The sequence below is a fragment of the Amborella trichopoda genome, chromosome 1, assembly GCF_054954075.1.
Source record: "Amborella trichopoda isolate Santa Cruz 75 chromosome 1, AtrichopodaSantaCruz75HAP2 v2.0, whole genome shotgun sequence".
NCBI lineage: Eukaryota > Viridiplantae > Streptophyta > Magnoliopsida > Amborellales > Amborellaceae > Amborella > Amborella trichopoda.
Genome location: NC_142336.1, coordinates 34133758 through 34160514, shown reverse-complemented (window position 1 = coordinate 34160514; position 26757 = coordinate 34133758). Strand labels below are relative to the sequence as shown.

Sequence of the window (26757 nt, the reverse complement as noted above, 5' to 3'; positions counted from 1 at the left end):
TGAGTCTTCATTTGGCTATGAGAATCTTCATTTGTACTATCTTCTTACTGGCTGTCAAGGCGTCTTCTTTGATATATCATAATATCCTTGGCTGATCTATGAGGGTCTTCAATTTTATAAGAGTCTTCATTTAGATCCTGTCTATATATTCCTCGAACTCTTCCCGAGTCTTGGAGGAGTTTCATCAATTACCTCCCCTCAAGACTGCGTTGCTCACAACTTCTATCTGCATATTTACCAACAAGAAGTGGTGTCTCATCTACAACTTGATTCATTGATCGACTGTGAATTTCATGATGCAATGACTCTTCTCTTTTACTTGAATCACCTGTATCCATAAAATGAGGACGCATATACATCTTCCTTTCATCAAAGGTTGCAAGCCTCAAGATAGAACTCTGTTCAATCTAAGACTGCAATAAATGTATCCCTTGTAACTATCAGCATAACCAGTAAAAAAATGAATGCCTACCTTTGAGGATAACTTATTTCTCTAGCTCTACTCAACATGAACATAGTCATAACATCCAAATGAGTGCAATGTGGAATAATCAAAGTCCTTCCTAAGTAGAACTTGGTAAGGGGATTTCTATGTAGAACATCTATAGGCAACCTATTGATGAGATAAACTATTGTATGAAATGATTGTCTATAAAAAGTTAGGAGCACCACTTATAAACATCATGGACAATGCAACGTCATTGATATATGCTTATGTTTTCTCTCTACCACTCCGTTTTGCTCAGGCATGTATGCGCATGATATTTGTTGTTTCACCCCATCATTCTCTAAATAAATTCTACAGTGTTGGGATAAGAACTCTTCCCCTCCATCACTATGAAAGTAGGCTATAGGTTTTTGAAATTGTTTTCAACAAAGATTTTGAATTTCATAGAAATGTGAAACACATCAAGTTTGACCTTAAGAAAAAAATGTCTAGGTGAAATGAGAGATATCATCCACTAGTGTAACATAATATAAAGAACTAGATAAAGAAGACTGTGGAACGAGGCCCCAAACATCAGAATGAATTAATTGAAAGGGAGAAGAAGCTCTTTATTATAAATCATAAAAATGGAAGTTCATATGTTTCAACTGACATCCATGATAGACAAACGAGGATTGAATGTCCAGATTAGTGGGAATTAAGCCAACTTACATAATTTATTCAAAGACTGAGGGCTGCAACGACCTAAATTATGATACCAAAGACTGGCATCTTTATTGATACTAAGAAATGAAAAGAACAATTGGAGCTTCTTCTTGATATGATCATAGATAATACAAAACTATCCTCGACGAGACCCTTTAGGACATGTTATCCCTAATTGTTGTTCCTTCAAAAAACAAAATTGGGTGTACATACACATGAAATAGAATTTTCTCAAGCTAACAGAGAAATTGAAACAACATTTCGACACATTTTAGGAACAACGAGAACATTAGATAAATACATAGGACCGTGGGAAGAGTGAACTGTGATACTTCCTACATCAGTAATATTGAGGAAGGTTTCACCACCAATCACAAAAAAGCCACTACCAGCGCAAGGAATTAGCAATGACAACATATTATCACCTAAAACATGATTTGCAGTACACTATCCAAAGCCCACCCTGACTCTGAAGGTGACGTGATAGCTAAGTTTTCTAGAGAATGATTTGGGGCAGCAACCGAACTTTCAACCGGCCAGGTTTTATAATGACCAAAACACTTCACGGCTGTATGATTCTTCCACAACACCACCATCTGAAGAGACATATTTCTAATGAAGTAGTAGGTAGCAATCCACAACCTTGGTTAGGATGAAAATTTAGTTATTCCACATTGACCTCTAGGTCCCCTACCTCTATATCCTCTGCCTCTTCCACCACGATTTGAATTCCAGCCTGTATTAACATTTGAAATATAGTTTGACCATAAAACAGATTGAGAATCTGTAGTAGAAAATGGCTAAAATTCACTAAATGAGGGGAAATGGAGTCTTCATCATCACATAGGAAACAAACACGTACAACCACCCCCAAACCTCCCAAAACATAATGGACATTGTCCCTTCACTTAAGAGGATCTTTCACCATAGCAAGCTGATCACCTAGGCTCTTATCTTGTTATAGAACTCTGAGACTCAACTAAATATTCGATAAAAATCTCCCTATTGTGCAAACCTCTCCATTTCGCGTTCAAACGTACATGAAGAGAAGCTAACCACAACTCATTGGCAAAAGAAGCGGTCAACAATCCATTCTCCATCTCTAGGGGCTCCAACCAACCCACCCCAGGCTCCCCCATAAAAATAATAAATGAATAAATAAACCCACCCTTAACCAGGCCATAAGCACAGATAAATACACAATATCCTTCCATTTTTTGTACAGAAACTTTCAGTTTTTCATTTAATTTTGTACACCCAGGCATAGGTAATAGAAATTATACAAAGTCCAATCTTTGATATATAGTACAAGTTGATATTTCAAAAAACAAAAGAAAAAATAGTGTTACATAAGTGCCTTGATGAGAACTTGGGCCCTTTTGTACAAGTTGCAGCACAAAGCAAGAAAAGGAAAACTATCTGCCGACAAACCATTCTTGCTTACAAGTTAAAAGCCGCACGAGGCATTATTAATCAACTTTGTGCAGTAAACATTAATTCGCTAAAGAGAATAAATAATCCTCAAATATCCAGTTTATACATTCCACAGGGCAGAAACATACTCATGTCTACAACATCAAGAATTTATTATTTTACATGTTTTTTAAAGTATCTGAGAAGGACAAATCCCAAAATTTAACTATCCCTGCATCATGGGAGGAAGGGAACCACCCATATGAAAATGGCCATTGTTACAATCTCAGCAACATACTCAGCACGATAGTCAAACCTGATGGATTATATGTCACAGGGACCAACTAAATGAAATCAATGAGGTACAACTCTCACCTATATTTACAGCTGAACCATGTTCAACTGTTGGATTATCAAATCCTTCCATTAGTGGTGACTCAGAGCTCTTCGACTCTAGAGTTTCCCCAGAGCTCATTATTGATTGCTATTTAGGTTTCTTGTACAATACTTTATACAACTATCAATCAAAATTCAGCTTCCTGCAAAACAATTGGCAAAACGATTGGGTGGATCATCATCATCAGAAAATGAGATAGTTCCTCAAAGATGATAATACAAAAAATTACTATAAACTACTCACTGAGAACAGTACATGCAGGTCATCAAAGTTATACCCGGTAATTTTTACCCTAGATACATTTTTAACAAGCAGACACATAACACACATAAAAGATACAATTAACAATTTTCACACCACATACACACAATAACATGCAAACATGGATATATATTAGCGTGGACACAATTATGCGATTGCGCAATTACATCAAAGTATCAAGATCAGAAATAATGGTTCTCAGTGATGAATAATAAACCATTTAAGGCCTAAATACAAACAAAATAGAATGAGATATCTAGATTGCACTTACAATTTGCATACTGGCAAAGAAGCACAGATGCTACATGTATATACAGAGATATCCTCATCCTGAAAGCATTAAATCGATGTACTCATATAGCAAATGGGAATATATAGCAGTTGACGCTCCCCTTCAATGGCTAAAATGGATATTGGGCGGACAGCCAGCAGTAATAAGAACAACTCCAACTGCTGGATCAAACACTCCACCATTATACATAAATTCAATATTATCATTTTGAAACAGAAGCTGAATGCGTCAAACAACCTAAAATGGTCAAAGAGCTACGAAGTTGTTTATGGAAGGAAGAGCGAATCATGCCTTACCCAAAACCATCAGAAGGAATGCAGTTTACAGGATTCTAGAATGGAAGGCTAATACGAACATATTCCATCATTTATCTTGAATGAAATGATGAGGTTGCTACTTTCACCCTTTTTCACTATTCCCATCTAAAAACATGGTAAGCTGGTAAGATAACATTTCCGCTAATCGTACCCAAACATGATAAGCAAAGAAAAAACATGCGAAGAATAGTTTTCCCGTGTGATAAAACACATACAACAAACTTGCTTTCATGGGTAATGGTTGAAGACATTTGGAATCTTGGATCCCATGGCCAACTTCCCTGTTGAGGGAATGCAGCTCAAGTGTTCTACTTGGAAACAGATGTCCATAACGTAAAAAATGGTTCTATCCATTATTCAATAGACTTTCCTTCATGGGAAAGGCCGAATGGCTAAAGAAACTTCTAACAGTTGGCCACTCTATAATATAGAGGGAATGAATCTCAAGTGTGTTCCACTTGATATAAAATGTTCATAACCTAAAACAAGATTTTATCCATAATTACCCTCTAAAATAAATTTCAAGCCTTGAGGGAGGAACTATCCTCTTCCTTGCCCATTAAACCATGTCCTTCTCCTCGTTCTTGTGGACATACAAGTTGCATGGTGGCTGGAACGCCAGCCACCATGCAACTTGCAAAACAATTGCAGGACTTTGTCTTTCTAACTGCTACTGGAGCTCTGCCCTCATCAACAAGCCTCCCTATCTTGCAAAACAGTGCAAAATCTTAAGAGCATGATGTGAAACCAAGACCTGTTAGGTGAAAATATTGCAGAAGATATACTCACAAAGTGAATGAATATTGGATCTTGCATGGATATCCCCCTCAAATATGACTGAAGCCTCTTGAAACATTGTAACTTCAGTTCTGAGAGCTTGCGATGAGGTGACTTCCTGAACCAGTAATAAGGATTGGATTTCAGCAACTGTGGAGCCTGATTGACTTACTAGGCATAAGGAAGCACAACAAATCCATCCTCTCATTTAGGTACACAATACATCATTTAGGTACACAATACATCATATTTTTGTTGAAATATTCAATATCTGACTCTAAACCTACCAAAACATTCTCAATATAGACCAATTTACTATCTTCTAACCAACCCTGGAAGAGAAGTCAATTGTAAGCTTGCCACACACAATGCTCATCCAGAACATGTGATGTTATTGTCGATCTAGTGCAAATTAAACTCATGATCATATAACCAATAACATTATAGTTGGCCACTCTTGATACCTCTTACTACTCTTACACCGCCACTAATAACCCCTCCACTAATCTTAGACCAATAACAATACTCTAATATTGGTGCCTCTTACTACTCTCGTCCGTGTTTTAAAATGCGGCCGCATCATGCGGGATGCACTCGCATCCGCATCCTGTTCAGACGCATATGCGCTTTTGACAGATGCGGCCGCATATGCGCCGCATCAGGCCGCATCATGGCCGCATCCAGCATCAAGGCTGCATCAGACTGCATCTCGGCCGAATCTGTTTCCACGAAATGTTTTTTCGATTTTTGCCCCTCGAGGAGGGGCAAAATGGTCTTTTTTTTGTTCCAATGTTTAGGGAAACTGTTTGGGGGGTTACAACACCCCCTAATCGAAGATTTCCAGCCACTTTTGTGGCTTTTTTGCATCAAATTGAAGGAAAAAAAAAATTTGGCGAAAATTTTTTTTTTATCCAAATCTTCGATTTGGCGGTTATTTGATACTTAGATGTTCATTTGATGCCTTTTATTGTTGATTTGGGGATGTTAAGGTGAATTTGTGATAAGAAATTGGGGATTTCAGAGGCCGTAAAGAAATCAAGCACTACTTCACAGAGTCAGTAACTTTTTATTCCTTCTTGTACAATAATACTATTATACGTATTTTTGGGGCAATGTCTTCTTCCCAATCTTCTAGTAACAAGGATCCGGCTTGAAAATATGCTAAACTAAAAAATCCGAAAGATAGAAATTGTGTGATATGCTTGCTCTGTAGAAATACTTATATGGGTGGTATTTTTCGACAAAAAGAGCATTTAGCCGGAATTTCTGGGAATGTAAGAGCATGCCCACAAGCTACAGATGATATAAAAAGAAGATTAGATAATATTTGGATAGATTGAAAAAAGATAAAGAGAAAAAAAAAAAAGGAATTACTTGATGATATGCAATTATTTGATGATGTTGATGATGATGATGATGATATGTCTGAAGTTGCTATGAGGCAAATGGGTACTCATACTCCAACCTCAAGAGAGAGGGTTATAAATATTGGTGGTAGTGCTGAGAGAAGAACACCCCTCTCTAAGAAGCCAATGAATTCTTTTTTCACCCCTAGCCCCGAAATTGTGGTTCAGGAGAGAAAGAAAAAAACAAAACAAACCACAATTGACAATAAATATAAGAAAGAACAAAGGAAGTCGGTATATATGTGGATTGCAAAGTGGATTTACATGGCCGGCATTCCTTTTAATACTATAACTCTGGATAGTTTTGCATGTATGGCCTAGGCAATTGGGCAATATGGCCTAGGACTTATTCCTCCTTCACTACATGAGGTTAGGGAGCCCTTGTTGAAGGATGTTGTATTTGATGTGAATAAAATTTTGATTTCTCAGAGAGAAGGGTGGGAGAAATATGGGGTCACTATTATGTGTGATGGTTGGTCCGATGGAAAATCAAGGGCATTCATTAATTTTTTGGTTAACTGCCCAACAGGTACTTTTTTTGTTAAGTCTATTGATGCATCAGACAAGTCACATGATGGTATATACTTATCTGGCTTGATGGATGAGATTGTCGATTTTGTTGGGGAGCAAAATATGGTATAAATTATCACTGACAATGGTGTCAACTATGCTGCAGCTGGGCATTTCTTGACTTTGAAAAGGAAGCATATGTTTTGAACACCTTGTGCAGCTCACTGTGTTAATCTTATGCTTAAGGAAATGGGTACATCTTTATTTAGTGGGGTGATTTCAAGAGCTATGTTTATTGTTGGATTTATTTACAATCACACCATAGTCCTAAGCATGATGAGGTCTTTTACAAAGAAGAGAGAATTAGTGAGACCAGGTATCACTAGATTTGCCATGTCATTTCTCACTCTTCGAAGTCTAGCCAAGCAAAAAAGTGCCTTGAGGACCATGTTTGCTTCAGAGCAATGGAGTCAAAGCAAATGGTCAAAGCATAAGGATGGGAGAAAGGCTGAAAAAATTATTTTGAATACATCTTTTTGGAGTCAAATAATTATTGCATTGGAGGTGGCTCGCCCTTTAGTGAGAGTGCTTCAACTGGTTGATGGTGATGCGAAGCCCGCCATGGGCTACATACATGAGGCAATGACTAGGGCAAGAACTGAAATAAAAGATGTTTTAAAGAATGATGAAAATATGCACAAGGCTATGCTTGAAATTATTGATAGGAGATGGGATACCCAGCTTCACAGGCACCTCCATTCAGCCGGTTATTTTCTAAACCCATCTCGTCACGACAAGCACCCATCCATTGAGTCAGATCGTGTAATAAATTGTGGGTTCTTAGATATGCTGGAGAGGTTGGTGCCAGACAAAGATATTCAGGATGAGATCCAGAGCTATGAATTGATTAAGTTCAAGTTAGATTGCCACTCGAAATAGGGCCACTACAGATCCAGGTAAAGGCCAAAAGCCCAAAAATAATCTTACTTGTCTCTTACTTTATGTATAGTTCCATTGTTTATTTTATACCCTTAATTTTTAACTATAATCTAAATTATAAAATATTATACAGCTGCATGGTGGGCATTATATGGAAGCGAGACACCAAATCTACAACGTCTCGTTATTCGAGTGTTGAATCTCACATGTAGCTCATCTGGTTGTGAGCGCAATTGGAGTGCATTTGAACATGTAAGTCCTTTACTCCTTATTCCTTAATCCCTATTTCTTGAATTTCAATTTTCTAATCTAAAATCTAATTTATCTGATTTCAAATTTCTACCACAACTCCATACAAAAAAAGAAATAGGTTGGAGCAGAAAAAGTTGAATGATTTGGTCTATGTGCGGTATAACGAGCGGCTTAGGGAGAGGTATGAAAATCGCACGAAGCTCAACCCTATTCAATTATATGAAGCTGATGGTGATTCCATAAGTGAGTGGACCGTGGATCCAAGACAAGAGCGTGTGTTTGAGGGTGAAGATCTTACATGGCTTGATGTCGAGATAGCAACAGGGGTTAATGAAGAAAATCGACCTAACACTAGAGCACAAAGGAGTAGAGGAGCTGCTGGGTCTAGTCGCACTCGCGCATTAGCTTCAGAGGTTGAGGAGGAAGCTGACTCAGAGGAGACCGATAAAGAAGAATGCATGGAGGCCGTTGAAGATGATATTGATGATGCGCATGACGACTCTCAAGATGACTTGTCTGAATGATATTTGAAAAAATGAAGTTCAAATTTCAAAATTGACTCTCTAAATGGATGATTGTATTAAGTTATTAACTATTAACTCTTCTTGGGCTTGACTTTTGGTTTGTATTTTATAATATCACTATTTTGTTCTTATGGTTGCACTTATGGTTGTTGATGGTTGTGCTTATGGTGCAAATTTGTGCTTATGGTTGTTGATTGTTGAATGCTTTATGAAGCTGGTTTCAAGTTCTAGTTTCTATCAGGGGATAGTGGATAACTGGATACAGAATATCCGACAGCTAATAGTTTTAAAGTTAATCATTAAAATACCTATTATCACATATATCACCTTCACATTTTTTTCTATGCATTAACTTATTTTTTTAGAATTTTTTTACATTTATTGACCGCATCATCGCGATGCACTCGCATCCGAGACGCATCGGCCCCCCACTGCATCAAAGCTACATCCCGCATTGTAAACCACTGCTACTCGTGTGATGTTATTCATGTTAACTATCTCAAAATTCAATTTTGCTTAGGCAACTCACTCTAAACCGTCCAAAACATGATCGATATAGCGCGAATTTACTATTTTCTGATCAATAGTGCAAGAAATCAACTTGTGCGTTTGCCATACAAAATGTGCCTCCACCTCTTCCAAGTCTCTACCATTCATGTTGACGTTGGCGTTTGTGACCTTTAAAGCCCGTGAGAGCCGGTAAATAAAGCATCATAGTGGATCATACACTTCAATATGAGTATGTATATTGGTTAATTGACCTAGGATTACATAGTGTATGGCACCGGTCATATCCAAAAACCTTTACCCCCGGGAACAAGGAACTACTAAAGAGGTTTCAAGAGGGTCATCCTTTTGTTGAGGTCGGTAAGATGCCTAGAGCTAGTTACGTCAATTGTACTTGAATATGCATATCTAGTTATCTAATAACAAGTAATTACTTCTTCTATTTATCAATCTGAAATCTATTGTACGATGAGAGCCAAAAAGTTAATCACCATCTCTGATGTGGTCGCATCTTATGTTCAGCAGACTACCACTAGTGTAAGTAATGGTCTCCTTAAGATAAGCATTCAATAGCACACTTTCAATAAAGAAAGATTACCCAAGAGAGAAAAACACATCTATAAATCCTATCCTTCGATTTTAGTGAAGGCCCCATCAAAAGTGCATTTTCTTGATTACAAATACGTTAAGACCAATTTAGAGCCAGATGTTTCAATGCTTGGAAGCTCTTAATCAGTAATGTCTGCCATAAAAGATAACACAAGCACCAAAATTATCTAGCTAAGCTTTCATTCAATATTGTGGATGCCATACAAAGATCATACTAATTCATTTTTTCATTTCTCATTTTAAACCATTGGTCAAGGATTTTAAAGGCACCTGAGCTCAATATTTGTGAGATGCTAAATAACTTCACAGTTTACTTAAAATTGATAACACTCTATTGCCAACATTACGGCCTGGCATTAAATAAACAATAGAGAAGTTATAAAATCCACATTTCATTAATCATACATATTTCTTCTTTTTCTATGAATATTCCAAGCATAAGACTAAAAGGCGTGGCTATGTGCAACTCACGGCAATAAATTCAAAAAATGTTTCTTTTTATTTTATTCAATAAACCTGAATTCCACTTACATAGGCCATTATATACTGCTGTAAATCAAAATTAAAACCCTAAATACAACCTAGAATATTTAGTTTTACTGCCAAACAAATAAACACCATCCAAGAGCAATAATCAATCTTCCACTATAGTTTTGAGTATAAAATATATTCTTAAAAATTCAAAGAAAAATATAAAATATGACTGAAATATAACTAAATCAACTGGGAAGACTTACTAGGTGATGCCTAGAATCACCCCCACAGGGCTTGACACATTCCCGCAACCGATTCCCTAACTGATGGAACACTTTTAATCATTTAGGTCTTACAGGAATTTCTAAGATAAGGAAGCTTTTCAAGCAATACCTTTCAATCTAAGGCTTTAGAGAGATCAAAAACTGAACTACGGTTTGTAGAAACCCTATAGGAACAAATTAGGGTTAAACTTGATAATTAATTGCAGTCTAGGCTACACATACCTCTTCTTCCTTCAAAATCAGTAAACCCTAGCCCTAGGGTTTCAAGTGCCACCACCTATTTTCCTTTCCTTTTGGGTGGCGTCACAAGCAAGAGAAGGATAGAGGGTGGCATGCCAAAATTATGGGGGAGAGAAAGAGACTTAGTCTTGGGTGTGAGAGAGAGAGATATTTTGGTGTGAGAGAGAGACAGAGAGAGAGGTTATGTCATAGTTTGAGAGAGAGGTTCAAACAGTGTTTAATTAGAAAGAAATCTTTGTCCCACTTGGAATAGGATTCCTTCTAAGTATGCTTTATCTGATTTATCTAGCTTGACCATTAGGATATTAGGAAATTTGTGGGGTGAGAGAGATTAAATCTGAGTTTTCCATCCCACAAATCAGCCATTATGATTTTGGGTGGAAATTATGAACCTTATCCCCTTATAATTTGACCCAAGTCCAACTTCTACATAAATTTGAATTATAACACTTTTTAGAATTATCTAGATCTTCCAGAATCTATAGGAAGTCAAAGATAATCTTTTCATTTTGGTCAAAACAAAATTCCCACTTGAATAGAAAATCAAATTTAGTTAATTTTAAAAGATTCTCTAACTAACTTAACTTTAACTAAAAGTGGCACATAAAACCAAAAAAAAGTGGGTGTGCCACCCTATGGACTTTACATGGGCACCACATGGACACACGTCCCACTCATGGGCGGCACACACATTTGGGGCTGGATCCTAAGTCCCACAAGCGCCCTTCCTTGTTCTGAAAATTTTAAAAATAACCTTTTCAATGAATTTTCAGCATAAATAAATTTTTAAACTTCTGAAAAAATTTGTAAAAATCATAAAAGCATTTCTAATACCAAAATAAAATATTTCATAAGTGGACTGGTACCAATTGATCAAAATTAACAACAATAAGGACACTCCACTTGACCCAAAAACCATGATCCGCTACTATTTTCTCATCCAACCTAACAAAGACCCATAGCCCCCAGTCTCAATGTAGGGGCTCATGATTGGGTTGTCAAAATTCGTCCATAAACAGTGGAACTACGATCTTGGAATGCAGATTTCAGTCCCCTGATTCAAGAGCAAGTCCAGCATTTATCACTACAGTGCAAAGGGAGCTCTCTATGCACATGTATATGTGTCCCTCTATAGGGCTGCTTCCTAGTAATGCGATTGTCATGTGTACATATAATGCGGAAGTTTATTGAAGCTTTGGCTCTTGCTCTCACAGGCTTACAACCGTAGGCAAAAGACCACAGCGCTCCCCTGGCTTACAAACATCCATGGGCATCTCTTCAACCCCAACAAGGGATGACCCACTATAAATCTCGGTAGTGCCAAATGCCCAAGGATAAGGTTTTGGACATAAACCAGGGCCATAACTGCCCAACCCATGGTCAGCCAACACACACACTCCCACTCAAGTGCATATTCCATTAGAAAGTATCATTTTTACAAACTTTCTAAGCCTTTAAAGGCCACAAACCCAACAAATACATGTTTCAAAACAGGCTCCCCGTTTTTCTCACCCCACCATTGGAGTCCCCTCTATCGTCAACCTATTCCAACATTTGTTTGTAGCAAGTTTTTCCACATGTACAAAATGAAAATGACAAAATGGTCTGCTATTTGAAAAATATGTTTCAAAACAGCTAAGGAATTTTGGAATTTATGTGGGCCAAATTCTTTAAACAAGGTAAATTTTGTTTTAGCGAAAAACTTTTACCCCAAATTGGGGAGTAATAGCGAGTGGATACCTCCCTCCCTTTCTGTTCATGGAACAAAGCAGCGAGAAGGCACATGCGCTCCTCCAGTATGAAAAGTTCTTAATGTTGGTTAAGTTCCCAACTCTCCAATTGATTAGACCTGCAATAATACCTACAGCTTCTCCAAATTCGACTAGGTTACTGTGAGGGGGAGTCTGACATAACATAATTGATAGATCCAAGATGCAATTCTGCACACGCTCATGCGCGTGCGAGGGCGAGGGCACTCAAGGCACACTTTGCACTTCCTATGCTTGCATCATCAGTGTAGAAGTGCCCGTAGACCTTTCAAGGGTGGGAGGCCGTGTTCACGCTTCGCTTATCCCTTTGCTAGTGTTAGTAGTGTGTGGATTGTTTTGTGGTCTCCAGGCCATGAAATGGACCAAGATGCACAAGTTGGGGACCATTTTTGGAGTTGGCATCGTGACATCATGTGATCTACAGTCTGCCATAGATGCTAGTTTGCCACGATCACCAGGTTTGCCACAGCCAATAGATGTGGCTACTGGTTCACCGTGGTCACCTGTTTACCTAAGCCACTCCGATGACATGTATACATCTCTTCCCTTTTATATGTACCCCTTTGCTTCACTAAAGACAAGTTCTGAATTTTTTTTCTCTCTTTATCTCTCTTCTCATTTTTTGGTCTAAGAAGGGTGAGGACCTTAAACTTTCCCTTAGCCCATCCCAAGCCCAGGTAAAGGAGGTGGGTTGTGCTCGGTAGGCAGCCAACATAAACTTTACCAAAACTTTTCATAAATCCTAATCACTCTTCTCTTTTTCAACGCAGCCAGGAAGACTATCCACTTAAATGAAAAAAACAATAGATTTTTCTCCATATTTTCTCACCCGTTTTTTATGAGACTACATTCAAATAGATCTTTGTAACAAATCCTACCGATTTGAGAGATAGGTTGGATCAAGAAACTATAATTTTGGGTTTCTAGAAAGTGCAACTCGAACATTAGGGTGCTTCACTGACATAATTGTATTTAGAGAGTGTGCTCCCCTAAACCTATCTTGCATCTAGGTTTTCAAACCAAGTCAAGGGCATTCAACAATTTGAAGAAACCAATATGATCTCGTGCCTTCAAGTTCGAAGCTGTAAATAAACCATCTTTTGGGATAAAGCTGGGATGAGCTTCGGCCAAGTTAAGCCCCAGTCAAATAGAGCCCTGATCAAATAGATCTCTGGCAAAATGGAACTCTGATCAAATTGAGCTTTAGCTAAAAACAACTCCAGTCAATCAGGCTTATTTAAGGCTCTAATCAGACAGAAATTTATTCTAAGTAAAGAACAAGTCTGCAAAATACAGTGTTTAGACCACCTCCATTCAACAAAATGAATGGAGGACAATGTGCCAAGGGAAGAACTAAATCTTATCAATAGAACCAGTGTTCTAAAAAACGGAATGGTGACCCGGATCGTCTATCTCAAAAATCGGGTCTGATCGACGGTCCAGATCAGAGAATCAATTGGATCTGGTCTTGAAAAAAATTAAAAAAAAACTAAAAATCCCTAAAAATATGTTTTTTGAGTTCCCAAAAAAGAAATAGAGACAGCTAATTATATACTTCCATTATTTTGCAAAAATACGCTAAAATTGAGACGTTGTATCTTGTCCGAGTGTCTATTACTCTATTGATATTAATTTTGATACGAATTTTGATATAGTACTTTTACAAAAAACTGTATACTACTGTATACTCATTTTATGATTTTTAGTGAAAAAACAATAATTATAAAAAATGAAGAAATAAGATAGACCTTGTAAACGAAATTGCTCAACAAATTTTCATATTATAAAATGAAACAACTTTTTCTTTAAAAATGTTATTTTTCCTAAAAACAAAGATTGAGCCACAAAAATCATGAGAAATATATAAAATGAAAATAAGTATGATTACTAACAGAATCCTTCCTAATAGCATATGTATCAAAACCCTTTAAAAGATCAAGTAATTTATTAATTATTTGTCAATAAAATAGCATGTATCAGGAATCCCTAAACCAGAACTAATTTTGAGCAAGATCTATGCAATCACCAGTATAATTGTAGACATATTCAGAATGATTCATTTGAACCAAATTTGGTGCAAAAAGGACGAAAATTCCACGTTTAAGCAGATTTCGAAAACCTAGATAGATAGAATTTTCAAGCAAAAAACTCAAGAAAAATAAATAAATCTATAAATAAATTGTAACTATATCTCAGAAAAATTAAAACATCGAAACAAACATAACAAATACGCTCTTATACAGAAATTATGAAGAACATAATTTACTTCATAATATAATTTATAAGTTAATATTTACAAATAACTATATTTTTTCTTCCGAAGACTTCACTTAAATATAATATGTATTTTATTTAAAACTTTATGAACAATTGCAATTTTCTTCATAACATAATGATTATTTTCCAATAATAGAACATAAAAATAGACTAAAATATAACAAGTCAAAAAATTATTTAAAAATAGATTATTCAATTAAAAAATTCCCCTTGAAATCACACAATAAAGCCAAAATATCTCTTTTTTTCCAACTTAACTACAGTGACCATCATAAATTAATCAAACAAAAAAATCAAATTAACTATAGCGATCATTCAAAAAAATTCTTTTTCATAAAAATGAGCTAAAACATCCTAATTTGTGGGGCTAGATCTACACAAAACTAGGCTTTAATACCATAAAATGAACTAAAAATATAATATTTTTATGAATAATGAATCAAATAAACCAATTTTCAACAAATTTCACTCAATACGAAGATTTAATCTTCAATTTGGCGGATTATGCCCAAATCCTAAATTCAACAAAAATTGAAATAAAAATACGAAATAAAATTGCAAAAAAATTTGCTTGTTGCAGATCCAATTACCTACTCTTTAGCTGGAAATCCCTTGTGAAATTGATCAAAAATCAAAGAAAAACATATGATTTTGATAGTAGAACTTTTGGATGCCAAAAATACCATAAATGTTTTAAGCTTGATTTTCATCGGAAATGTTTTTATTTGTTTTCCACTGATCATACAAGATCTTAGAGGAATCGAGGATCATCGTTTTAAACCAAATTTCAATAGTTTTGGTTCAAAATCCAAGAAGAACATTCTTATTTGACAGATTTGGCATAGAACACACAAATACAAAAAATAAAATTAAAAAATAAGAAATAAATTTGAAAATTAACTGTTTCAGATCCAATCGCTTCCTCTTTAAATAAAAATCCCTCAAGAAATTGATCAAAAAATCGAACGCAAATACATGATTTTGATCGGAGAACTCTCGGATGCCAAAAACCTTAAGAATATCAGTCTTAATTTTCAACAAAAAGACTTTTCTGTTATTCAAATCGATCAAGCAAGGGCTTAGCAGGATCAAAGATCAATGTTTTGAACCAAATTTCAATAGGTTTGATTCAAGATTTGAGAAGAACTCTCTAGCGGATTTGGTATGGAAGATACAAAAATACAGGTGGAACGAACGATCAACTGATCCCAGAATAGTGAATCGCCGTTTCACTGTTCAGAATCGCCGGTTCCCTTCTAGACTCGGCTGGTCCCTGATATATTAGGGGAACAGGAACAAGGCGAACAATCCAACTTGGCATTTTTTAAAACACAGCGTAGAACTATAGTTTTCTAATTAATAAAGCTGTAACAAAATGTCAGAGTCAAATACAGCTATGTTTCATCAAATGAAGCAAGGATGCAACTCCATTCGAACACAAGAAGCTATTATTGCCTCAACTAGAAGTGAGAAAAGAAAAACATATGCTTGTAGAACTCAGTACACCATGAACATCTTGCTGGCTCACCACTCAGAATATGTAACACACTCTTCAAATAGTATACCTTCCTATTCTACATGCTTAATAACCATTGACACCATTTGCCGCAGACAACTATCTAACATGAATTGCAATCATTACAATGATAATGCTTTTGCAAACCAGTGTTCCAAAACTCAGCCAAATTAACTCGTCTCCTAACTCGACTCAACTCGGGATAGTGGTGACAAACTCAGGTTTATTAAAAGGCCTTAAAAAATTAAGAAAAAGAGTTACTAAAAATCACTAATAAATGATGCATATTGATAAGTTTCTATGTTTTTTATTATGAATTGTGAACTTTTATTATTGTATGCACTATTTTCCTATATTTTTCCCTTTTTTGGAATCTTTTGAATAGTCTCAATCTATAAATGAATTCCATATTCCATATTCCATCTTCGATATACTTTTATTTTCTGTAGACTTCGAATGCATTTTTGTAAGTATTTTCGCTTTTTATTATTTTTATTTTTTAAAAAAATTGTAATTATTTTTGCAATTTTTAGCCCTTTTCGGCCTTCGTACATGATGGGCAAGTCCACTCGTACTGGCCCGAGTTACACAATAGGGGCAGCGGTCCGAGTTGCACAAGATGGGCAGTGGCCCGAGTTACACAAGAGGGGTCAGTGGCGAGTCCCTAGGTCAAGCAGAGTAATTGAACATTGTTTAAAGCAGCATGCCCAAATTAACATCTTTTTTGTCAGAGGAATTTATAATTCCACATGTTACATGAAACAGAGGTTCATAAGAACCCTAGACTCCAAAATGCTAGAATTGATTTTACTTTATCTTCCTCTGTTGTTTCTCCTTTTTATAGGTCAGGTTTTCGCAATAGCAAAAAACAATAATGTAAACTCTGGAACAAGCTTGCAGAAAGAGGTTTCATAGAAATAAACCAAAGGTTTCAATTTTCTCAAAAGAGGGGCAGTGGGGCTTCAGTTTTGATGTTTTTTTTCTCACTTCTTGATCAAAATCTAAAACACAGTTTCTTAAGGGGTTTTGGGTTTTCAGGGAGCAAAATAAGCTCGTTTAGCATACTTAAACCCTAAAAAACAGACACACACATACAAAATATCATTGAAATTGCTCAGCCAAGCTAGAAGCAGAGTAGTGGTGAATCTTACAGTCTTAACAATCAAACCAAACACCGGAGTACCGAAAAAAGAGTGAAAGCTAAGAATATGAATGAAACACTAATCCCTTGAGCACTGATTCACAAAAAAAAAACAACACTAATTCCTTGAGCAATCAAACAGACGTGAAACCAAACAGTTAAGTCCAAGTTAAAGAAGAGCAAAACCCTAAATAAGTGAATGAAGCAAGAAATGCTTCAACCAGAAACATGGTGGAGAATGAAGAACATTACGTATTTACAATGGCCTGAAGCTTACAAAACAAACAACAATAACAATGCAGTGAAAGCATTTGAAGAACACCTTATGGACAGAGAGAGAGCGGTACAACTGTTGATATTGTTGCAGTTGTGGCTTGCTTGGGAGTATCCATTAATAAATGAAGCATGAAAGCGAAAATGCTGTGCAGCTACCGGCGAACATCTTCCGTTAATTGTTGCCACTCGTGGGGCTGCCAATGGCCAGGCTGGACTTCGCCAGAGCTGGGTCGGGCCTACAAAAAACATTCGAACCATTCCATGTTCCGTTTTTTGCTTGGGACTGGCCCGGCAGGAAATTAAAACCACAAATGTGGACCGGGGTCGACGTCAAGTGTATGACTGGGGCCGGAGCCTGGCCTTGCCCGACCCAGATAATGAATCTTGCTAGGGCTTGACCAATTTTTGGCGATGCAAACTGGCATATATAAGGAATAGGCATGCACTATGCTTCACAGGGAGGATACTGTGCATCTCCTCCCCAGCTCAAAACACTTATGCCTAGAATTTTAGAAAACACATAATAATTACTAGATAATTAGTTTTAAAAGAAAACATTTAAATTTTAAGTTTTGTGAGACTTAAATCTAGCCCTTCAAAAATTGAGCAGTCTCTATTCAATCTTAAGGCAAGAGTTTTTTTTTCCTAGTACACAGAGTTTATTTGAAAAAAAAATATTTATTGAGATTATTCTATGGGTTGCAAAGATTACATCCTCAAAATTTGAAATCCAAAACGTAGAAAATGGATAGTATCCTCCTAAGGGAGGAAGAAATCTTTTCACTATAAGTTACAGATAATCTCTCAAATTGGACTTTCACACTATTAACCCCAATGTTTGAAAAAACATATCGGTGACTTGGATCGGTCACCTTAAAAACCAGTGTTTAAAATTTTGGCGCTCCGATCCAAATCAAGCATCGTCTAGACCACCATGGATCCAATAAAAAAACAGGATTCGCCTATTTTTATATAGGAAGTCACTTGATGACATCATAAAGCGATCATAAATTGGACACATCACCTGTTTTTTTTGACATGAATTTTTATATAAGAAGTTGTTTGATGACATCATAAATCGATCATAAATAGGACGCATCACCTATTTTTATATAAGAAGTCACTTGATGACATCATAAATCGATCATAAATTGGACGCATCACCTGTTTTTTCTGACATGAAACTGAAGAGCATGGAGGATGGGGCACTTCTGAAAATTTTTTATAAAACAATGGCACAATGTGCCCCCACCAAATATCATCACGCAGGGCCACTCACCAACCATCTGAGCACTTCATGTATACACCATTAAAGTCAGTTGTGAGCCATTTTATACACATTGAACTTATAGTACCTCTTCGACGTGGGACAATTCTCATTTCTCCCATTTCAAGTACACAATAATCTCTCTCTCTCTCTCACCCTCACCCACGACCACCCCCACCACAAATACATATGCGTCTCTCTCTTTATAGTCATCTACTATAAAATTTTAGTTATATGAATATAGTAATTAAATTAATATTATTATGTTGAATGAATATAATTATGTAAAAATTGTTAACTTATTTAATATAATTATGTTAAAATTGTTATTACTATATTGAAATTCTTATTGTTATACATTAAAACATCACATAATTTAATATATTAAATTGCTATGTTATTTAACAAATTATTATTGTTATATAGGTTATGTTATTTTTATATTTAGTCTAAATTATATTTTTAAATAGTATATTTTAACTTTTACAAATATTAACAAATAATTTATTGTTAATTTATTATTACTACATAACTTATTTATACAACAATAAAAATTTGATATAATTTTGAATTGTATTAAGTTATTATATAAAAATTATTGAATCATGTTTATTATAATTGATAATTATACATTGATAACCAAATCTTGTTTTTTATTTATTAATTATACATCTAGACATGAAAACAGTGTCTCGATATTCACCTATTTTCACAAAGTAAAGAAAGTACATAATACATCACTCATAATTTTCTTTTATAAACTAAAAGAACATTATTTTTACAAATTTAAAGTGATTTTTTTTAAAAAAAATTGGGACAAAAATTGTCGATTCAGCCGAATCTCCGATCTAATCCATTGATCTGACACGAGTATTGTTGAGATTTTAAGGGGAAGAGATGAACTTGCCAAAGTCCCAAGAATCAAATGCAATATCGTAAGACTGTGGATCGCAGATATTAGGCTTTACTAAAACAATTGAGAACTTTGTGCTTTCTCTGTATTCATCTCCATAGCTATGAAACCCTTCTTAAAGTAGGATGAGAGGAGGTCGTTTTCCAATGTTCGGCTTTTCTCCTGAAATCTCTGAGAAACGTGGCCCTCTTTTCTTAGGAGGTGGGTAGTTATCTTCCACTCGTGGATAAAGGGATCTTCTCTCTCTATGCAGCCATTTTTTAGTGATAAATATTAAAATACATGATAAAGATAGATAGAGAGAAATATAACATGTTTGAGGGCCCCATGGCCACCCATATGTACCAACATCTCCTACTTGCCCATGAATGCCAGATATATTAAAATAATCCATTTAGTGGGTTTAACATTTATGAGCATGTCCTTGTCATGAGGTTTTTCACACTAGTGCTGTTATACATCTCATAATAAAAATATCCAAAGTCATGTCATGGGGGTTTTTCATGCTAATGCGGTATTTCCTCTCATGACCAAGACATCAAAGATAAATATCTCATTTGGGAGTTCCTAACTTAAATATTTCTATGTCTTATCAAAGTTATATGCTTTGAGAATATTTCTGCACTCAATCGCTATGTTAAAGGTCTACAATCATCTATGAAAGTGACAAATAACTTACAATTATTTCACTTTTTTCAATAATATCATGATAATCAATTTCAATGTGCTTAACCTTAGAACTATAAGCTCAATTTCTAATTGGTGAGATGGCAGCCTGATTATCACAAAAAAAATTAACATGTCCGTCGACTATATCCAGCTTCAAATCATATATGAAGCATTTAATCCAGACGGCATACATTGTAGTAATGCTACAAGTAATATACTCGACTTCCATAATATACTTAGGTACACAACCTTGTTTCTTACTAGACTAAGAAAAACATTCACCTCCAAAGAGGAATACAAGTCCTGAGGTTGATTTTCTATCATTTGGGTCTCCTACAAAGTCTACATCAGTTTGGAAACACAACTTGTAATTTTTAGTTTTTAGTTTTTTTAATATATATGAGTATCATTTTTACAACTTGCTAATGAGTCATCCCAATATTACTCTAAAATTTACTCACAAGACCACATGCATGACTCAAATCAGGTCTTGCACACAGCATTGTATAATTTATACATCCAACTGCTTGAGCGTAAGGAATTCGTTCCATTTTAGCTTTATCATTATCATTTAATGGACATATTTTTTATAAGCTCAATTTCTAATTGATGAGATGACAGCCTGATTATCACAAAAAAAATTAACATGTCCGTCGGCTATATCCAGCTTCAAATCATATATGAAGCGTTTAATCCAAACGGCATACGTTGTAGTAATGCTACAAGCAATATATTCGGCTTCCATAATATACTGAGCTACACAACCTTGTTTCTTGCTAGACCAAGAAATACATCCACCTCCAAAGAGGATTACAAGTTCTGAGGCTGATTTACTATCATCTGGGTCTCCTACAAAGTCTGCATCAGCTAGGAAACACAAATTGTAATATTTAGTTTTCTGGATATATCTGAGTATCATTTTTACGGCTTGCCAATGAGCCCTCCCAGAATTACTCTAAAATCTACTCATAAGGCCATATGCATGACTCAAATCAGGTCCTGCACACAACATTGTATAATTTATACATCTAACAGATTGAGTATATAGAATTCTTACCATTTTAGCTTTATCATTATCATTTAATGGACATATTTTCTATAAGCTCAATTTTTAATTGATGAGATGACAGCCTGATTATCACAAAAAAATCTAACATGTCGGTCGGCTATATCCAGCTTCAAATCATATATGAAGCGTTTAATCTAGACAGCATACGTTGTAGTAATGTTACAAGCAATATACTCGGCTTTCATAATATACTGAGCTACGCAACCTTGTTTCTTGCTAGACCAAGAAACTTGTCCATCTCTAAAGAGGAATACAAGTCCTGAGGTTTATTTTCTATCATCTGGGTCTCCTGCAAAGTCTGCATCAGCATGGAAGCACAACTTGTAATTTTTACTTTTTTTAATATATCTGAGTATCATTTTTACGGCTTGTCAATGAGTCATCTCATGATTACTTTGAAATCTACTCACAAGATCATATACATTACTTAAATCAGGTCTTGCACACAACATGACATAATTTATACATCCTACAACTTGAGCATGTTGAATTCTTTCTATTTCAGCTTTATCGTTATCATTTAATGGAAACATTTTTTTTTATAATTTCAAGCCTTTACAAATGGGTGTATATATGGGCTTGCAATTTTCCGTTTTAAATCTCTTTAAAATACTTTCAAAATAACTTTCTTGAGATGAACATAGAAATCTCAAACTTCTATCTCTTATGATTTTAATGCCCAATACATACGAGGTTTTTTCCATATCTTTCATCTTAAAATAGGAACTTAGCCATATTCGGTATGGTTAATCATGTCAATATCATTACCAGCTATCAAAATATCATCTATATACAGTGATAATATAACAAAGTTGTTCTCATTATTCTAGACATATACACAATGGTTTAACTTATTGGCTACATAACCAATTTTAGTGATTGCATTATGAAAAATAAAGTACCATTGCCTAAAAGGCTGTTTTAGACCATATAAAGATTTCTTAAATTTGTATAGTTTGTCTTCTAGGAAGTGGTATTTTATTTTTCTTAATGCAATCACTAAAATTGGTTATGTAGCCAATAGGTTAGACCATTGTGTATATGTCTGGAATAGTGGGAGCAACTTTGTTATATTATCACTGTATGTAGATGATATTTTGATAGTCGGTAATAATATTGGCATGATTAACCATACCAATTCATGACTAAGTTCTCATTTCAAGATGACAGATAGGGGGAGAAGCCTCATATCTATTGGGCATTAAGATAGCAAGAGATAGAAGTTCGAGACTTCTATGTTTATCTCAAGAAAATTATTTTGAAAGTATTTTAAAGAGATTTAAAATAGAATATTGCAAGCTCATAAAGGCTTGAAATTACCAAAGAAAATGTTTCCATTAAATGATAATGATAAAATGATAATGATAAAGTTGAAATAGAAAGAATTTCCACATGCTCAAGTTGTAGGATGTATAAATTATGTTATGTTGACCTGATTTGAGTAATGCATATGGTCTTGTGAATAGATTTCAAAGCAATCATGAGATGGCTAATTGGCAAGCCGTAGATATTCAGATACATTCAGAAAACTAAAAATTACAAGTTGTGTTTTCAAATTGATAATTTACAGGTTACTGAGTACTCTGATGTAAGCTTTGCAAGAGACACAGATGATAGAAAATCAACCTCAAGACTTGTATTCATCTTTGTAGGTAGATGTATTTCTTGGTCTAGCAATAAACAAAGTTTTGTAGCTTGATATATTATGGAAGTCAAGTATATTGCTTGTAGTATTACTATAACGTATATCGTCTGGATTAAACGCTTCATAAATTATTTGAAGCTGGATATAGCCGGTGGAACTGTTAAATTTATTTTGTGCTAATTAGGCTATCATCTCATCAATTAGAAATGGAGCCTATAGTTCTAAGGGTAAGCACATTCAAATTGATTATCATTACATTTATGATATATTATTGAAAAGAATGAAACAACTGTAAGTTATTTACCATATTAAGATATGATTGTAGACCCTTTAACAAAGAGATTGAGTGTAAATATTATCAAAGCATGTAGCTTTGATAGGACTTAGGAAAATTTAAGTCAGGACTCCCAAATAGGATAGTTTTATTTGATGTCTTAGCCATGAGAGGAAAAGGCGCATTAGAATGAAAACTCCTTGATATGACTTTGGATATTTTTTATTATGAGATGTATAAATGTACTAGTGTGAAAAGCATAATGACAAGGATATACTCATGAATGTTAAACTCATTAAATGATATTATTGCAATATATCTGGCCCTCATGGCCAAGTGGGAGATGTTGGTACATATGGATAGTCATGGCCCCTCAAATATGTCATATTTCTCTCTCTTTATCTTTATCATATATTTTAATATTTATCACTAAAAAAGGGCTTCATAGAGAGAGAAGATCCCTTTATCTAATGGGTAGAAGAAAACTACCCACCTCCCAGGAAAAGAGGGCCACGTTTCTCAAAGATTTTAGTAGAAAAGTTGTACGTTGGAGAATAACCTCCTCCCATCCCTCTTTAAGAAGGGTTTCATGACTATGAAGAGGAACATAGAGAAAACACAGAGTTCTCAATTATTCTGGTAAAACTTGATCTCTGCGATCCACAGTCTTACAACATTGCTTTTGATTCCTAAGACTTTAGCGGGTTCATCTCTTCCCCTCAAAATTTCAATAGATATGGGTGTGAACAATTCAGGTCACCGATCCGCGTTTTTAAACATTGTTAAAAACCATGTCGGATCAGTGGATCGACGATCGGGATCAGAGAATCGGCCTGATCAGCTAGTTTCAACCTAAAACAATTTCAAAAAAATATTATAATTTCTCAAAAATCTAATTTTTTAGGTTTTTAAAAATAATAATGACAATTGCATTATAATTTTTCATTAATATGTCAAAAATAAATAACTACTGAGAACATGTCTCATGTTGAATGTTTATTGTCTATTAAATTCATTTTATAATTAAACTAAAATTTAAAATACAACATGATAATAAAATGAATCTCTTTAATTCAATTTATTTATTTTATTATTGATTAACTTAGGAGTTTTAATTTTTAAAAGAAAGCTATGTGAAACAAATTTAATAACAGAGGTTATTGCAGAGAGAGAGAGAGAGAGAGAGAGAGAGAGAGAGAGAGTTTTAGTGAAATTATTTATTTGTACTGCTTAGGAAAGAGATAGAGAGAATTTTAGTGAAATTATTAATAGAACAAACTTTGTAGAAAGAGAGGTTGTTAATAGAGTGAGAGGGAGAGAGAGAAAGAGAGAGAGGGGGTTGTTAGTCGAGAGATAGACACTAAGGTTGGAGAGAGAGAGAGACGCCAATGTTGGGTTGGTCAAAGGGGAGAGAGAGAGATGTCAAGGTTGGGGGAAGAGAGATGCCAAAGTTGGTTGGGGGGAGAGAGAAATGCCAAGGTTGCGAATGAGAGATACACACCAAGCTTTTGGGGGGGGGGAGAGAGAGAGTTATATCTATACTACATTATTAAGTCAAAGTTAAAGAGTGGACACATGTTGCGGAAATAAGAAAGGACCATAATGCTATAGATATTGTAGGATAATTACCTATCTTTAGGGGGAGGGAAGAGATATAAAGCTGTACACCCCTATTTTAAGAAGAGAGGCTAAGAGAGGTGGTAGAGAGAGAAAGAGAGGTGTGTAGTTATCTCTAGGTGAAAAGAGAAGAAAGCTTAAAATAATAGGATGATTTTAAAAAATAAAATAAAAATTCATATTGTACCTATCTTTAAAGGGGATTTTTTCTAATTCTCTCTCATAATCTCTCTCTCTCTCTCTCATTTTAAGAACTATATATCACGATCCTCTCTCCTTCCTCTTTCCTTCTTCATAGTTATACTTATCTTTATAATATTATTCCTAAAAAATTGGTATATGTATATCATTAAAATCTTTTATGATCTCCCTCTATGGGTTATAGAGCCTTCATCTTTCCTTATTGATACATATATATCTTTCTGGAAATCTTTTGAGATCTCTATCTATGAGTTCCTCTTTCCTTATCTCTTCAACGAGCCTTTATGAGGGAGGAAGAATAGGATGGAGGTTCGACTATTAACAAGAAAGAAGCTCCTTTTGTAGGAAAAAGTGGATGGAGAAAAATATCAAAAAAAGAAGGACTATATATTCATTCCTATTGCATTCAATATTTTTAGAAATAATATTTTCATGGATTTTGTATATGCACGATTTAAAATAAGCCTCTCTCACCAATTCTTTTTAAACATATTAGAAACATGTTTTAATAAATAAACTACCACCGGTTCTCAAACTTCTCTATACCATTATTTTTACTTTCAATTTATTGCACCGGTCCTCCTCCTCTGAGTGGTACGGTAAACTCCAATATCTTATGTGATCTTTTTGCTTTTAATTATTATTTTTCCTTCCCTTGAGGACTATTTTTCCTTGATCCATGAATGTAAATGGTTTCTTTGTTTTTATGCACTAATTGAGACTCTTAATGAGGGATTAGAGAGAGATTTATGTTTGTGAACATTATGTTTGTGAGCATTAATGGATTCATTTACAAAGGATAATCTATTTTTTTGTTTTTATAGTTTATATTTTGACTAGAAGGTAAGTTATTTCTACAGCTTTACTATTGGTTTTTTAATTTTTTTCTTTGCTTGATGAATGTTTGAGAGAGAGAATTGGGTAACCTCAACCTGTTGCATATGCCTCTCCGATCTAGGGAAAAACCCTTTATATGGGTAACCTCTCCAAGCTGGGAAATGGGCTGTTACATATGAGGAGTGGCCTGAGGAAGTATACATCCCTTATGCCAATGGGCCCGGGTACATCATTTCAAGTGACATTACAAAATTTATCGTCTCTCAGCATGCTAATCACAGTCCCATGCATATCAAGATGGAGGGTGTGAGCATGAGGAAGTGGGTCTAAGAGTTTCACATCACTTCTCATGTTCAGTATTCCCATAGCTAGAAGTTTTGCGAATATGGGTGTGTTGTGCCTCGAGGACTACTACATGGCCCATTATTAGTCACCACGACAGATGATGTTGTCTTTGGGGCAAATTGTTAAAGGGACATGCACACTACTGCAATTTTAGATAACATCTTGAGATTCCCACTCTTCCTTTTTATAACCTCTATCTCATATATAATTGTGCAGCATTGTAACAGTTTCATAGTAATTTTCCAATACAAATTTTCATCAACATACTTCTCTTTTACCCCTGTCAAGCTTTCTCAAGGTCACACAGGGTAGTGGTGGCAAGCAAATAACTCGTCACATGTTTGTCAGTGTCCCCTTTTCTATTGAAGCGATTTCAGAAATCTGGTGGTATAAAGTTCATGGGGAGATCGGTATAGGGGTCCATGAGGGCCGGGTCATCGACTCCCATCCATTGCAGAGCTCCTCGCATGACCGTGACTTAGTTCTCCAAAGATAGATACTAGGCATCCGCCTATGTGGAAGGTACCCAAGGGTTGCTTCCTAGAGTGGTATGTTGGGTAAACAGATATCGGTTGAGGTATTGGTG

The 26757-nt window shown here is 35.2% G+C and overlaps 1 protein-coding gene across 19 annotated transcripts in view; it reads right to left on the bottom strand.

The window, feature by feature from the left end:
• Window positions 1–17484, bottom strand: part of LOC18433330 (uncharacterized) — a 37387-nt gene extending 19903 nt beyond the window's left edge. The window contains exons 1-5 of one of the 19 annotated variants that reach the window (XM_088862753.1): window positions 17381–17484; window positions 4623–4728; window positions 4340–4536; window positions 3496–3674; window positions 2942–3105 (exon numbers count right to left, since the gene is read on the bottom strand). In XM_088862753.1, coding sequence (XP_088718879.1) covers window positions 2942–3041 — 100 coding nt within the window. In that variant the 5' untranslated portion in view covers window positions 3042–3105; window positions 3496–3674; window positions 4340–4536; window positions 4623–4728; window positions 17381–17484. Of the gene's footprint in view, window positions 1–2941; window positions 3106–3495; window positions 3678–4339; window positions 4537–4622; window positions 4729–17310 lie in introns of all 19 variants that reach the window. The other 18 variants (XM_020666579.2, XM_088862744.1, XM_020666574.2 and 15 more) reach the window with 18 other exon arrangements.
• Window positions 17485–26757: the final 9273 nt, after the last annotated feature.